This window comes from Electrophorus electricus, chromosome 15, assembly GCF_013358815.1.
Source record: "Electrophorus electricus isolate fEleEle1 chromosome 15, fEleEle1.pri, whole genome shotgun sequence".
NCBI lineage: Eukaryota > Metazoa > Chordata > Actinopteri > Gymnotiformes > Gymnotidae > Electrophorus > Electrophorus electricus.
The window spans coordinates 3,884,646-3,901,606 of record NC_049549.1 but is presented as its reverse complement, the minus strand read 5'-3'; the positions used below and the strand labels follow the sequence as shown (position 1 = coordinate 3,901,606).

Below are 16,961 nucleotides of genomic sequence, written 5' to 3'. Positions count from 1 at the left end.
AAAATTTGATATATGTTCTGACCTTTATTTGCCTTCTTTGCTATATGAGTTTCAGGTGGGTCTTTTAATGTATCTCACTATTGGCTGGTGTATTATTGTGTGTAACTGAATGAGACTTGTGAGGATTGCTGCATGTATTTTCTGGAATGTTGTATGAGATTGTGTTTTAGCTTTCTGCAGTGGTAGCTCAGTGGTTAAGGTACATGACTTGTAATTCAAAGGTTGCTGGTTCAAGCCCCACCACTAGTGCAACCCTTAACTTTCAAGTTGTACTCAGTGATAATTGTAAGTTGCTTTGGATAAAAAGTGTCAGATAAATGTAAATTTTAACATCTATCAGATGGATTATAGTTCTGAGTTTACTATTGCTTTTGTTTAAAACTTTATCCAAAACCTCTCCAAACATTTTAAAGATGAAAAGGTTTGTTATATATTGCTTAGCAACTGTTTGCCAGATTATTGTCTGCACTATTATATGTGGAAATAAATATATAAATAAACATTTACTGCCTATTCATGACAAGAACCAGATTTGTGTAAGATTAGCATCTTAAACTCTCATTTTAATAGTTGCCTTATTAATTGGTATCTTATTAGCCAGACTGAAACTAATAATTGCAAGATTGATCATAAAAGGTTAATACAGATTAATTACAAGATTGATGCTCTGGTCAACACCCAGTCAGGAATCCACTCCCGCCAGCATCAATCACACTTCCAAACTACTTCCCCATTTATAATCACTAGTTAATTAATCATTGCCTTCACCTGTTCCCCATCAATCTGCTCCTTTTGAACTCCCACAAGTGGCCTTCACCAGTGCTTCACATTTAGCATGCAAAGCCTAAAGCTCAGAGCACTTCCACACCTTTGGAACCTAACTCACACGTACACGTATACAGCCCTGCTCGATTCCTGTTATGAACTCCAGGAACCATGCTCATCCCTGCACTGCCATGCCTACCTCTCCCACCAACATCTCCGATCTGGTTTGCCAGAAGACTAATTACACACCTGACAAACCAGGCTCACCAGACTGTTACAAGAACTTCCTTATGCAATGTTCCATGTATTTTTTCCCAGCACACTACACAAGTCATCTCTGAGGCAAAATGCATTCAATTCATTTTATCAGTGTTAACTGGCAAGACAGGTGCGTGGGGAACTGCCCTCTGGGATAGCCAGGACCCAGTATTACAATCTGAGACTGGATTCTACAATCTTTTTAAGGCATCTTTCAATCATCCTGCTGGTGGGAAAGATCCAGGAACTGTTTTATGCGAAATGCGGTATGGGAGAAGCACAGCTTATGAATTCCACTGCTGGTAGTGGCTGGAGTGAGACAGCACTAATAACAATGTAATGAGAATAAAATAATCCGTCGTGTAAACTTACGCCATCTGCAGGCTGAGATGGTGTTGGGGTGACCCGGATGTGACATTTGCCAGGCTGATGACATATCGCGATATTAATTGTGAGATTTCCTTATCATCTTTGCTCTTCGCAGAAGGGCACAGTGCGGTTTACAGGGCACAGTTTGAACCTTTAGATAATACTACAACCAGACTTCCTGGCCCAAGGGGTCACACAGTCATGCCCAGCAAGGTTGCTTTAAACGTGTGCACACTTTAGACCGTTTCACTCTTTAAATCTTTCAAAGCACCACATTTCAAGGCCCAAGAGGTCACAGAATCATGCCCATCAAAGTAGCTCTGGGCCTGGGCAGACCATACAGTTTGACCCTTTGAACATTTTTGGCAGATTTCACCATGTTATTACGAACGTGGATACGTTATCTTATAATTATAAGCAGTGTGAGATGTGAAGCTAAGCGAAGCACATGTGCAGAATTTCTAACAATAGCCTGTTTTGTATAGCCTGGCTAACTGACCAATCAGTGAAATTAAATGTGGTTGCTGAGCCTGTCGCAGCTGGGTCAATTTAATTTGGTTTCATTGTGTTTAATTTTAAACTCAGCTGCGTGCCATGAGACACAAGTTTATCTGAGCATTTTTTGTTTTAATGCCGACTTAACCTAGCCATGTTTTACAGTTATCTTGAAATAATTAAGGTTCATCGCTAGAGGGTGCTGTTCATCTTTTTTTTCTTTTTCTTTTTTGTATTATTGATCAGGAAAAAACTATAAAATAGATGAAGTGGACGTTTTCTATGTATCATATGGAATTTGAGTATATGAGTGAATGTTACTATGTAAATGTATAAGAATTTGTGGATAAGATTATTATGAGATTATTTATAATCAAACGACTACACTATACAACCACATCTTCCTTTTATTTACATATTATACAGATATTTACATATATTTACATTTTACTTACAGAGCAGCTCCTCATTGGTTTGGCTCAGAAGCATCTTTTCGATGTCCTCTTTCTCCAGGTACTCCTGCAGGTTAGGCATCTCCTCCGCCAACCGCCTGAGGGCAGAAGAGACGTGGTGTGAAGCGTAGCCCGCTGTTAAAGGCTACAGATATAGTACATCTGTGAGGCTAACAGCGCTTATTATATGAAGCCTTATAGAGGTCATATGGAATGATCTCATTCGATCAACCCTAATGTAACCCTTACAAACTTTCATGAACTCATTTGAATAACACTACCATAGCCCTTAAGAACGTTCCTAAAATGTTTTAGAATGTTCTGAACAGATTATCTCTTAAAGGTTAAATCCCTTGCAAGTCTTAGTCCTGCTCATCCCACATGCTGATGTGTGAGTGAAACAGTGCAGAGGTGTAGAGACCTGGACTTGGCGAGATGCAGGTCTTTCCTGGCAATTAGTGCTGCATTCTGCTGCAGGAGAACCAGAACATGCTTCTCCCCCCCCCCCCCCCCCCACACACACACACACCCAGGGGCACACATACAGGTGTGCACATATACACAGATACACATTCTGTTTAATTTCTTCACATCTGCAGACTAGAGTAAGCTGAGGGTATAGTGTTAAACCAGGTACTACATAAACAGTATATAGTATATATACAGAAGATATAGTGTTAAACCAGGTACTACATACAGAGTATATAGTATACATACAGAGTATATAGTTTTACCAAAAGATCGTGCTGATCTTTGATCTCCTGGTTCTACATCTCCAGCACCACTTTCAGACTCATAATGTCCTCCTCTATGGGCTGGTATAACACACACACACACACGCACACACACACGCACACACGCACACAGACACGCACACGCACACACACACGAATCATCACTACAGCCAGTACAATGGAAAGGTGGGAATGTGTACTGAATGTGTACTGACGTTATAAGTGAAAGGTGGAGGTACTGGTGGATGTGTACTGACACTATAAGGGATCTCTACCTGCAGTGACAGTCTGAGCTTCTCAAGTTCTTCCTCCAGAGATTTCTTCTCCTGTTCACAGGCCATTTTCATATCTGCCAGAGCAAGTATCATTACTGCTGGATATATATATATATATATATATATATATATATATATATATATATATATATATATATATATATATATATATATATATATATATATTACATAATTACTACTGGATATATAAAATATAATATATATAGTACTATACACATATTAGTATCACTTTTATTGGAGCCTAAAGGCTAACATTCATTATTAATTATGTTAGTATTATTGCATTTCCATAGTACTTACTCTTGATGGACCTGTTATGCTCCTCCTCCTCCTGCTGTTTCTGCAGGAGCTCTGTCTCCTCCTGCTGCTTGTGTTTCAGCATCTCCTGAAGAACCTGCAGCTCCTTCTGCTTCTGCAACCTCAACTCCTTCAGCTGCTCCAACAAACTGTTCTCCAACTCCTCCTTCTCACACCGCAAACACTCCAATCGGGCCACAGGCCCCACTACTGACACAGAACCACACACACACACACACAGAGAGACAAACAGAAAGACACACAGACATATGAAATTAGAAAGCCATATAGTGTAGAAATAGATTGATGTTATTCAGGGACCTCATTTATAAAACTTTGTGGATTCCAAAGTGAAAGTGTGTGTATTCTGCACAAATAACAGGAAATGGCATATACCCCCCAAAAAATTAGATTTCTAAAGCCTCGAGTATGAATTATTGGGAGATAGAGGCGACAATGCAGCGCTAAAGACAAAAAAGGAATTTTAACCACAGGTATGAGTGCCAGCACCAGCAACCGCAGGTGTGAGTGGCATTATATTTACATTTACCCTCCACATCCTTTGTGTCTGTGTATTCGTCCTCGATGCGTCCAGCACACCATCTCCAGAAACGCCTCATTTTTCCTCTGTCTTCTTCGGTGTCTTTCCACAGACTGATCTGTAAAGGTGTTCATGGGATTCCCCTCACGTGTGACATCGGGCCACAGGACATATGGGGTTCTAAAGTTCCAAGAGCGTAGATGAGTTGTTTTTCTTTGAATTTCCTAATTTCATTGCTGCCATAGCAACAACTGGCAATGCAAACAGATGTGTCATTAATGCAGTGACTCTACCTCAACCTGGATTGATCAACCATGTACGGCTCACCGGAGACTGTGATACGTATAACATCCCAAAGTGTACTTAATTCTGAGCAAAATCTAACTAGCCTCATTACTGCTGAACTATGAGGGGCCATTTAGGGAGAAATCAGGGAAACACTACTTGTACATACATATGAAACATTTTCACATAAATAGCCTACTACTTACATTTGTGTATAATAATTTAAACTTGCATATACACGCACTTGCCCACTCAATCTCTGGTGCGTAAACATAGAGTTGCACTATGCTTATGTTGGTATGGGGGTGTCTGTGTGTATATAACAATTTTCAGTGCGCCTGGAAGTCATTTCATTGTAATTTCAAGGCAGATATTTAACATGTGTACAGTGCGTATAATAGACAGAGAAAGACTGTTGAACTATTAATATTAGGACAGTTATTGACATTTGTGTAATAAGTAGTGCTTCTCTTAATGACAAATGTAACTGTTTTCCCATATAGAATTGTGTGCTTTATATTGTTTGGAAGAACTTTTTCTTCTCATTTAGAAATATGTGGACTAAGTGCTCAGATTGTCTTATTATTTATTATGCTCAGTCTTTCATTTCATTGTGTTAATTTTAAACTCAGCTGCGTGCCATAAGACACAAGTTAATCTGAGCATTTTTTGTTCTAACGCCAATTTAACCTAGCCATGTTTTACAGTTATCTTGAAATAATTGAGGTTCATCGCTAGAGGGTGCTGTTCATCTTTTTTTCTTTCTATTATTGATCAGGAAAAAACTATAAAATAGATGGTGGACGTTTTCTATGTATCATATGGAATTTGAGTATATGAGTGAATGTTACTATGTAAAGGTATAAGAATTTGTGGATAAAATTATGAGATTATTTATAATCAAACGACTACACTATACAACCACTTCTTCCTTTTATTTACATATTATACAGATATTTATATTTTATTTACAAGGCAGCTCCTCATTGGTTTGGCTCAGAAGCTTCTTTTCGATGTCCTCTTTCTCCAGGTACTCCTGCAGATTAGGCATCTCCTCCGACAACCGCCTGAGGGCAGAAGAGACGTGGTGTGAATCGTAGCCTGCTGTTAAAAGCTACAGATATAGTACATCTGTGAGGTTAACAGAGGCTAACAACCCCTGAACAGACTTTCTACTTCCAAGGAGAGCAGAGATATTAAGCCGGAAAGACGTCCGGCGCGCGACTTTTGTCCGCCGCCCGCCACGTTTAAAATCTCGTAGCGTGAAAACTGTGGGTCCGATCCGCGTGCCGCTCGAAGGCAATTACAGGGGAGATGCAGTCCTTTCCAACGAGCCCTGAATATGCTTTCTACTCTCAAGGAGCCCAGAGATATTTACCAATAAAGTGCCTCGCTCCAGACGGATGAGCGAGAAGCGCATGCGCAATTGCAACGAATTGGAGGAGGAAGTTTAAACAAACGCGCTGACTTTGAATACTCACATCTAGGCCGGGCCAGGTCCAAATGGCCTGCAACTCGGTGCGCATCACCTCCATGACTGTCCATGACGAACGCCACCTGCCACGCGTTCGTCCCGTCCCTGGCGGCTTTAAAAAATCGTAGCGTGAAAACGGTGGGTCCGATCCGCGTGCCACTCGAAGTCGATTACAGGGGAGATGCAGCCCTTTCCAAAGAGCCCTGAACAGACTTTCTACTCCGACGTCCGTCGCTAGCACCGGCTGAAAGCTGAGTTCCAGAGCTTTCCAACGAGCCCGCGTGTGTCTCTCTTCTCCAAAGTAGCGGAGAGATATGAAAGGCTTAAAGGGGAAAAGAATAAAATGCGCACCGGTTTTAAATTCGCAGGCTACCTGCGCTGAAGGCGTGGAAAACGAGCACGTGACGGAAAGGCTTCCGTACCCGATGGGTCCAGCTCTCGTGCCCAGTTGGTAGCTCGAAGGCTGTGCATATTCGATGCCGCATGGCCCCTGGGGCTCATGTTTTCAAGGGTCGAAGTGCGCACGTGCTGATGACCGGCAACCTAGCTCCGTGCCTGGGCACAGTTCGGGCACTTTGACCCCCTTCAAGTGAACGGATAGATGGGAAAAAACATACTTCCAGGCCCACCGTGTCACATCAACCATGCAGGGCAAAGTGGCTTCGTCCCTGGGCACACTTTCTTGTGACTTGAGCCTTTAAATAATACAGGATCCAGACTTCCAACGCTCTCTAAATCACATGCCCAGCAAAGTAGCCTTAAACCTGGACACACAATGGAGACCATTTGACCTGTTAAATCATACTACAACTAGACTTCCAGGTCACACAGTCATGCCCAGCAAAGAAGCTCTGGGCCTGGGCACACCATCACATTTGACCCTTTAAATAATACTACAAGCAGACTTCCAGGCCCAAGAGGTCACACAGTCACGCCCAGCAAAGTAGCTCTGGGCCTGGGCACACTTCATGCAGTTTGACCGTTTAAATAAAACTAGAAACAGACTTCCTGGCCCAAGAGGTCACACAGTCATGCCCAGCAAAGACGCTATGCACACACACACATATGCACCCATGCACACACACACACACAGAGACACACGCACGCACACACACACAGACACACGCACGCACACACACACACACATATGCACACACACACGCACGCGCACACATAAGCGCACACACGCGCGCACACACACACACACATATATGCACACACACACATATGCACACACGCACACACACATATGTGCACGCACACATAGTGGATGCTGGCTTTCCTGTTCCCGCGACTCTTGACCAGTCAGGCCTGACTCCACTGATCTCCCCCGTGCACCCAGACCCGCCTCTGAATGTCGCAGCCACACCCCCAGGACCCACTACCCACTACTACACCGCAAAACACATTTAAGGGCATTGTAAAATCACAACTTCTGAAATTCCATAGAATTTGCACATGATCTGAGGATTTTTGGCATGCAAAAGGGATCCTCTTCCAGGCCCTCAGAAAATGGGGCTTCTCTTGATCTTTCCTCTGGGAATGCCTAAAATGCTTTTTGGCAAAAAGAACAGAGGACATCAGAGGGGTAATCCCCTTGGTTACTGCCTTCTCCAGGGGTAGTGTCCTAATAAAAAGGATAGTAAATGATAGATTTTAATCAGATTTATGGCCAATGCCCAAGTACTATACCAAAATAGGGTCATTTCTGCCTACAAAAAGAACCATCAGGTGACGAGTAATTACATTACTGTGAGTAGTTAACAATAAAGATAAAATCATGACATTTGAAAATGAAACGCAAAAAGAAAAAAAAAACCTGAGTGTTATTTTTAATTTGAAGATAGCTTGTTCTAAAGGCACAGCCTCTCTGTGTAAATGTTTGGTATTAGTATAGAACACTGTTGTCATTGTTTACATAATTTCATTGGAGAAAGGTAATCGTGCTCCCTAATCCTAATAGCGTGACTCCTGTATTGTTGGTACTTTATATGAAGATAACGCTCTTTAAAATCAGCTGTGCTATATGGATGAGCAGCAAGTGAATTTCTGTTAGTAGTCATTTGCTAATCTGAATGAATGTTATATCCCAGTCGCAAAGAATGTCAAAATATTGGGTTTTGCATTTCCATACAATATGAATTTCAAGTTTAATTGCCCTTCTTAAATCATCATCCAATCACTGGTATAGTTATCTTGTGCGGCTCACTGGCCTTTTGTAGGTTATTGCAGTTGCTTTTAGATTTGTCAACGAATGGCAAAGTCATTAATTAAACTAATTTGATATTCTTACAGAGAATACATTCACCAATGGGCACTTGGCAAACGTGCACGACTAGAACCGACTGGTGCTGTACTGAAATGTGATGTGTCTACAAACTATTTAAAAGGTAGCATGGAAACATTAACATAACGCAAAGCGTGCGTTCTGCCTAGAGGGCATATTCGGTGAGAACATTTTGGTATTAACGCTACTGGCATTAGGACTTTTTTTAGGACTTTTTTTTTTTACTGGGGTTGTGCAGTGTTTGACAAATGACAAATTGATAAGTCATGTTTGTTTGTACAGGCTACTCGGTTCTGCGCAGTGCAATGGTCTGCAAAACGCTGCAGTTATGATCCTAATAGACAAGCAAATTTTGCTCAGAGCCACTCTATGGAATAACAAATCGAACTTAAACTCAGGGGCAACGAGGCTCTTGTCGTGTCATTTATCCCCTGAGGTGCTGGAAATTCAAACCGGTATCTTGGAGACGTAGGAAAGAGAAAACGAGTAGGCTACTGTAACTTTATCCAGAGACGGCATGTTATAGTCCAAACCATATCTGCAAAGATTAACCTAGAGGGATTATACAGTCTCTGCGTATTACTTGTTTGTTTAAATGGAAATGGTTGGTAGTGATGACAAGCGCGTTCAGAAGCGTAGCTCTACACTGCACATCTGTCTGTGTGTAATACCATTCGAAGATGCTGCATCTTTAAAGAGACTGAACAAGACTTCGCCTTCTCAGAAATAATGCATAATCGTCAAAAGAAAGTTATATTTTCTGCTGGCGGGGTATTTAGTTTCGCTTGCGTGTTGATTGTTGCGACGGCCATGGGGACGCGTTTCTGGGTTAAAGCAACTGTTCTGTGCACAACAGGCGCTCAGCTGGTCAATGCAACAGGACCTGAGCTGGACAAATTCATCGGGAGTGTAAATTATGGACTCTTCCAAGGACAGAGGTTGAAACAATGTGGACTGGGTGGACGACCATTTTCCTTCTCTTGTGAGTAGCTGTTTCAGTGTTAATGGAAGAATACTTGTATCCATGTATAGACGTAAATTTATGTAATCACGAATTATGCTCTGATAATTACACTAGAGGTTACACGAATGTGAATTATGTAGCGATATCGATCAAATAAACCAACGAATTAACAAATCAATGCTGCCAGCGTACTTGCAGAATGATGTTCGTTACAATTTATTGTAAAGGAAAGTTAACCATTTTAAAAGCGATGCAGAAAAACTCTCCAAATATATTCAGGTTTCCTCGTTGTTCTGTCAATCTGAACGTGTCTGTTTATAACAGACAGGCTACTAGCAGCAGAATTCTTCTCTAATGAGTTTTGAAATCATCTCAGATTTAAGAGATTCTGTCCACCTAAACTATGATGAACGAGAGAATCTTCACGGATCTGGGCATGCCTGAATATTTGCTGCCCCTCCTTACGCAGTCATATCCTAGGACGACTATTTTATCGCATCATTGTTTCTTTTTAAATGATTACTTCTGAAGCATCAGTTAATTAAATCACTGAATTAATCAACGGAAGTATTATGTTTCTATGCAAAACCGCGTTCAAGTTATCCGCGCATTAGCGATTCGCGGGCTGCGTCGCAATTGCATACTGTTTACTAATACTAAATGTTTTTGAATATATAGTATGTAGTCCGGTTAAAATGGTCAGATTTGAATCTACTCAAAGACCCAGGAGACAGGTTTGGATGGACACTGGTCCCATAATGCAACGCAAAACGGAAAAGGAGGAGCTACTAGCGTCTGGAAAATTTTGAAAAAAAAATGACGAACGGCATAGATGGTTCAGAGACCTTTGCAGGTGAACGGTCTATAAGTTTCTTTAACATACAGACAGTCTGCTTCTTCTGGGTGCTATAATGTCACTAAGAACAGTCAAGGACATGCTGTCTAACAGCGCAAAGGGGAACAAACGACATGCCTAATGAGGCCCTCCCTCCCTTCAAGTCGCTTTGTGTAAAAGCGTCAGCTAAACGCCTGCTATTATACTAAGACAACTGTTTGAAACGCATGTTACTTTGTTAGCTAGCAGCCTTGCTGTAGTAGTGTTTGCCCTAGGTAAGTTGGGTTAGGTAGCCAATTAGCCAGCCAACTAACCTAGCTAATATTTACATCTACGGCATTTATCTGACGCTTTTTTTTTCAGGGTTAAGGGTCTTGCTCAGGGGCCCAACAGTGGCAACTTGGCAGTGGTGGGACTTGAACCAGCAACCTTCTGATTACTAGTCAAGTACCTTTACCACTTAGACACCACTGCCCGCAGGTAATTTATCTTATCCATATTTGTAAACAAGGTAGAAAATGAGGCCTTGATATTTTAGGATTAATACAAACGTTGATGTATTTCTCATTAAGTTTATATATTACATGACAATGTTCACTAATAAAGACTCAGATCTTACAGTAGCTAATGTTGCTTAATTGACATGTAGAGTTAAGATAACTTAACGCTAGCTAGGTTAGCATTATCTATCTTCCCTGGACATGGTAACTTAGCGTGAGCCAAGAATAGTTTAGGTGTGATAAATTATGTTTAGGTGCGATACTAAGAAAGGAACAGTAACTTGCCACAAAGGGAGGACTGAGAAATGGCGAGGAGGGAGAGTGAAGAGGGAGGGAGAGAGACTCCTGCTTCTAGACATTAAAGTGAGATTAAAATAACATGCAAAAATCAATATCACTTGTTTTCTGGTTTACTTATAGGTTGGATTAATAATAATACTCCTCTGGCCTACAATGGTCACCACAATAATAATTGTAAGAGAGAAATAAAGAAATAAGCAATTAATGTCTAGTCCAGCTTTCTCGAGGTCCTAGTCTTGTCCCGATGGTGTGCTAGTCTACACCAAAGCTGTTCCAGACGCAGGAAAGTCACTGTTCCTCTTTGCTTACAGAGCGTTAGGTTTAGGTAAGCAGCGGAATACCGTAAAACTGTGCATATAGGCGCATTGAGCTTTAAAGCGTTGATGACTAGGCCGCGAATCACTAAAGCTCGGATAGCTTGACCGCGGTCATGCAAATTAATTAAAGCTTGCTTGGTCAGAATTGGACAATGACAGATTCGTTAATTATTTACCTTTGTCCCTCTCTTTCCCCTACCCCCCACCCCCATCACGGATTGCAATGAAAATTATACATCTTTCTCTCATTCTGTACAGTTTTTCCTGACCTGGTGGATGTGATCCCCGTTAGCCTCCATGGGAGTGTGCTCTTCTTCTGTGCAGTGCTCATCCTCTTCTCTTCTCTATGTTCTGCTTTTTTCATGTACAATGCCTTTGGTAGTCCATATGAAACCCTGCATGGACCTCTGGGCCTATACATGTGGAACATGAGCAGCAGTAAGCCTCAGACACTCACTTGTACAAACGCACATGTGCACACAGACACACACCCTCACAAATACCTGGAAATGCCATTTCTGAAGCTTGGCGCTGTATTGTTCAGTAACCTCTTAGGATGAAGGTTGGGATTGGCAGGCAAAATAATAGTCTTGGAAAATATACTTCACCCTGCTGGCCAGCACATCTGGAGTGTCAAATGTTTCTGTTGTAAATATATTGATGGACAGCACCAATTTAATAGGCTATCTGGTGTATCAATGTAATGACAGTATTTGGAGGGCAACGTCTGGACCATGTTGACAAACTGGAACAAATGATATGTTTTAATACATAATACAGACATAATTGTTTCATATTTGTTTACTGTCAAAACAAAGCAAATTTACATTTTGGCATTTAGCTGACACTTTTATCCAAAAAACATGAGGAACTGAGGTTAATGGTCCTTACTCAGGGGCCCAACAGTAGCAACCTGGTTGTGGTAGGAATTGAACTGACAAGCTTCTAATTGCCAGTCAATTACCTTAACCACTAAGCTACAACTGCCCACAAATTTAAAGCAAGTAATTAAGAGCATACATTATAGAACAATGCTTGTTTCTTTGAAACCATTTTGAAGCAACAAGAAGCATTCTGTGTGCTTCAAATTCAATAACCAAAGTTTAAATCAAACAGTGTAGTGGTAAAGGGTTCATTTCTAACTCCTCAAATACATACTGAAAGTCCTACTATAAATAATGAAATAACGCAGACTAAAGATCTACATGACCCTGTAATCAGAATGCTTGTTGTCTGGCAGGTGTGTGCAGCTGTCTCATCCTAATACTCTACGTGTCTGAGGTCAAACTGCATCGTTTGTCAGAGAGCATCGCTAACTACAAAGAAGGCCACTTTGTCTACAAGACATATACTGAGAAGTTTGAATACTCCTTCTGGCTCGTATTCCTAGTTTTCCTCACGCATTGCCTCAATATCCTACTGATCCGCCTGGCGGGAGTCCAGTTTCCCTTCTGGGAGGCCAAAGAATCTGAGGCAAATACAGGAGCTGCAGATCTCATGTACTGACCAGGCCTGTCCTACCACAGTGTTAGCGTCACAGCTCCTTAACAGGAGTAACGCTGCAGCTGTTCAGGTTTGAAGCTGACCAATCAAGGCACCCCTGAGCCTATTAAACTGAATCTTTCCACTCTCAAGAGAGATTGTGTTTGAGGAGTGTCCCCTAGCTCTGTGAGGAGTCACATCTCACATTGGAGGGTCCCTGTCTTTCAGCCAGACTTATGATCCTGTTTTATTTTAAAGATCAATATTGGAAATGCCTGTTGGAAAAAAAATAATACATTTAATCAGCTGGGTTGTAAAGAAACTATAAATGTAACTTAGAGAATGGGAATCATTGAATGTCTACGTAACATTACACTAGTAATGTTGAACACTTGGTAACAATTACATTTATTTTGTGGTTAGTACAAAAACAATATACCAAGGATCACTTATCTGTTTTACGAATATCTGCTATTGATATTTAATCTCATGCTCTTACTAGAAGGAATCATTTGATAAAACTCTGAATCTAACATATCCTTGTTTAGATTAACTAATGGATAAGCAGCAATGTTATGTGAATAGTCTGACTGCACTTCAAAATACAAATCATTAAGGTGTATTAACAAAACAATTTAGATTTTCTGATAGAATTAAGTAAAAAAACTTGTTTTAATTTTTAGATGATGTTTAATTTCAGTTTTAATTACTATATTAATTAGGATTACACCTTGATCAGTGTGCCATAGCTGCGCAAGATCTAGCATTTTTTCTGTGAAAGAAGTAAATGCAAAAGTGTTACCAACCTTCTCAGTAAAAAAAAAAAAAGTACACTGAAAATCTATTTATGTATAAATATGAAAAAGGAGGAAACAAAGCATTACAATAAGTAATGGCACCTCTGCACTCAGTACTTTGTGCTCTGTAATCCGTACTCCCTTAGCCAACATAAAAGCTAAGGGAAAGTCAACAGAAAGTCTTCTGTTGTAATAGAATGTAGGAACCCATTAAAAAATCCCCCCCCCCCCCCCCCTTCCAGAGTCCTTGGTTCTCACCTGTGGACTGTTGTCTTTGAGATACCCCTTAGCTTTTTATAGTGAATCATTTCATGCTAATAAAGATGCATGTTACAGGTAACTATTCTGCTGGACATTCCAACCTTGATCCAGTAACAGACAGATCTAAAATCTTACAGTCTAGAGTGGGAGTCCATGATGCCATGTGTCACACTGGGAATTAGGCTTTTCCTGCATTCCCTTGACACTCTTGATGCTTATGGTCTAAGATTTTCTATCTTCTGATGAAAGAATCTTGTACACTACAATGATGATTAGTGAACTTCAGCTGTACTTTTGTGTTTCCAAAGGGTTTGCTGATGTATACTTCTGCAGGATGAAACCAATGAACACCACTGCCTGTCTGGTCACTGGAGGTGGTTTTCCCCCCTCAAACCTAGTTAATGTGCTTGGTACAGTTGTCCTCTTCTAGGCATGTTCACATGGATTCAGTTATTTAAAACTTTGTGATTATCATCCTAACATTGAAAATGGGTCTGAAGTTATTTTTAGTAATTTTAATTTCATTGGTTATGACACTCATCAGCCTTTGTCGTTTTATTTGTTTATTATCTGATACAGAAAACATTTGGTCACCTTATTTATATTTCACTGGAACAGAAGTTTATGGTAAATTCATGCTAATATTCAGTGTCTTTGGGTTCTTGAAAAGCACTATATGCATCTCATGTATGATTATTATTATTCATACAATTGGCAAATATGTCAGTTACACTTTGTTAATTTCTAGAGGTGCTAATTGTGCGATGCATAGTGCTAATGCACCTTTTCCCAGAAATATCACATTTTCAGTGTAAGATCAAGCTGGTAAATAACATGCTTTTTAAAAGCCCTTTATTGATCTTTTTCACCAAACACTGAATGTGTATGATAAGTGACTATTACACTCGTTGAATACATTTAACACTTGTTGCTTCTTAGTTTTGAGGTTAAAGGTTTGCCTTGAATTTAATAGATGACTCACTGCCTGTGGGTGTGGCCAAGAGCCAACAAATAGCGTTGACAGATTGCATGCATGCTGTATCGATATGGGCAACACCATTTCCTACTAGTGTTCCCTGAGTTATTGTTCTCTGGGCCCATATTTGTGCAACAGATCGCCAAGAAGGGGAGTTTTGCAATCTGTCACTAGCTCTTCCACCAAATGTTTCTTATGCCCATTTTAGACCTTATATATTTATGCAATAACATCTAAACTGCATCTCATCTCGGTTATACTTTAATCTTTATTAGATAAATTTGATCCATTACTAAGAATGATTCTCTACCTCCTAGAGAGTGTTAGGGTAACCCAATTCTAGAGGCAGCAAAGTTATAAGGCCTTTGAAATTGTAATCATTGCTGACTATTTTGTACTGTTTGGCTAGCAAGATAGCTAGTTTCATAGTGAACAGTAAGTTACCTTTGCTGATTTTTGTTCAGAGTGCAGGTGGGTTGCATTTAAAGAGTTTAATATGTAAAACTACAGGTTAAAGATGGCAGCATTTTAAAAAGGAGATGGGAAATCTCAAATGTGTCACTCTTATGAATAATCTCTTTAATCCTTTTACGGGATCCTTCAGTTCCACTTCAATTAAAACCTTGGATACATCAGGTTTATGAACACACAGCTTTCAGGAGAGTTTATATTTTAGAATAAAATGAGTAGGGTTTTTGTTTCCCAGTTAGCAGTCAGTCCTTTCCTTGTCATTGATACGCTTGTTAACTATTTTTATTGTTATGGTTGTTAAATAAAGAGCATTTCTGTTGGAAGAAATAGTACTCCCTGGTGTTCCTTTCCCTCCGATGCTACAGTTTATTATGCTAAAAAAAAAAAAAAAAAAGTAATTCTACACCGATTTAAGTACATTCCAGTTTAGAGTTAGGTTTATGGTTAACCCTAACCCAGTTCTATAGGCTACTATGAACAGTGAGTGGCAGAAAAACAAAAAGAAAAGGAACTTGGCATTTTGCCAACAAGTTTAATCTCAAACTAGTTCTACATTTTTCCTGTGTATAATTAAAATCATGTCTATGACTTTTGTCCTTGGTCATACTCAGCCAGGTCACAGTCACATACATGGCCTGTGCACTTCCACTTACCCTCAGGTGTGCTTAGTGTCATGTAGATTTGAATAAAGGGTTCACTTGTTTTCTGTGGGACTGAAAGTTTGGATTAGAAGAAAGGTCACATAAATATATAAGTGAGCTACTACATTGGTCTCTTACCAACAGAAAAGTCAAATTTATTTATATACAGCTTTTTACATCAGTTGTCACAAAACAGCTTTACATATGTCTGAGTCCATGCCCCCAGTGAAGAAAAAAATAAAAAGGCAAGTAAAAAGTTCCTAGAGCATGAAGAAGAAACCTTGAGAAGAACCAAGATTCAAAGGTGGGGGGAGGGAGGGGGGCCTACAGAACAAAAGGTAATTATTCTTGTTACATTTATGGGTGTCGGGTATCTATACAAAATGTTCTGAAGAAAATGTAGTCCTGGGCAATTTTAGTTATAATGTGTTTATAGAACTATTCTGTTGCTTTCCTGATATTCTGAGAAAATTTAACATTTCAGTTTAACTCATTGCCATCAATACATGTCAGAAAATACAGGAACCCTACTTTGAGATTTTTTGCAGAGCATCATGGGCATGAAAATCAGATGATGCATTTTTTTTTTTTTTTTTATCCAAGGGAGCTTCTAATTGCAACTCAACTTTGGCCTCATTATTTCACTTTAGTGTTAGCGCAATGCCTGTGTTTAAGTTAAATTAGTTAAACACAGGAGAGTTACTTTCCCTGACAGCTTCTACTACATTCCATACTGGAAAACAAATATAGCCTTCTTTAAATTGTGGCTTTCAAGTGTTGAGGGAGAAATAACTGCAGATAACTATTGGTTACAGAGCAGTAGGCTACATGCGTAGACTACCACAAGGAGGAGAGCACTGCAACACTAACAGCATTTTAAATCATTTTAAATCTAACAAAATTTTAATGCTGTTATTTAAGGTTTATATGCAGTTTTTTTTTACCATACCTTCCTCGCAGGAAAAAGAAGAAACTCCTCTCCAAAAGGTTTCTTCCTGACAGCAAAACTAAGGTAAAGTCTATAACATGTCACCTACAGATGGAGAATGGCTTTTAAATCCTTTTCTTTAATGCGGTTAAAAGGTCTTACAATGTGATAACTGATCCTTTAGATAAAGTGTGCTCAGGTAACGCCTCGTCATTTCTGTCCAATCACAATGCGTG

At 40.0% G+C, this 16,961-nt stretch overlaps 1 protein-coding gene and 1 long non-coding RNA gene across 4 annotated transcripts; one reads left to right on the top strand and one right to left on the bottom strand.

The window, feature by feature from the left end:
* The first annotated feature begins 8,915 nt into the window (after positions 1-8,915).
* On the top strand, positions 8,916-15,472 carry clrn1 (clarin 1). 3 transcript variants are annotated; one of them, XM_027027677.2, is made up of 3 exons: positions 8,916-9,235; positions 11,428-11,607; positions 14,018-15,472. In XM_027027677.2, exons 1-3 carry the CDS (start codon positions 8,983-8,985, stop codon positions 14,137-14,139), a joined length of 555 nt encoding a protein of 184 aa, XP_026883478.2. In that variant the 5' UTR covers positions 8,916-8,982; the 3' UTR covers positions 14,140-15,472. The 3 variants fall into 3 exon arrangements, with proteins under 3 accessions (XP_026883478.2, XP_026883477.2, XP_035390392.1); XM_027027676.2 differs by lacking the exon at positions 14,018-15,472 and adding an exon at positions 12,410-13,684; XM_035534499.1 differs by lacking the exons at positions 8,916-9,235; positions 14,018-15,472 and adding exons at positions 10,014-10,070; positions 12,410-13,684.
* Positions 11,507-16,850, bottom strand: LOC113588482. The gene is made up of 3 exons (XR_003411854.2): positions 16,747-16,850; positions 15,810-15,869; positions 11,507-11,582 (listed from the first exon to the last, which is right to left on the bottom strand). It is a non-coding gene; the product is annotated as an uncharacterized LOC113588482 (long non-coding RNA).
* Positions 16,851-16,961: the final 111 nt, after the last annotated feature.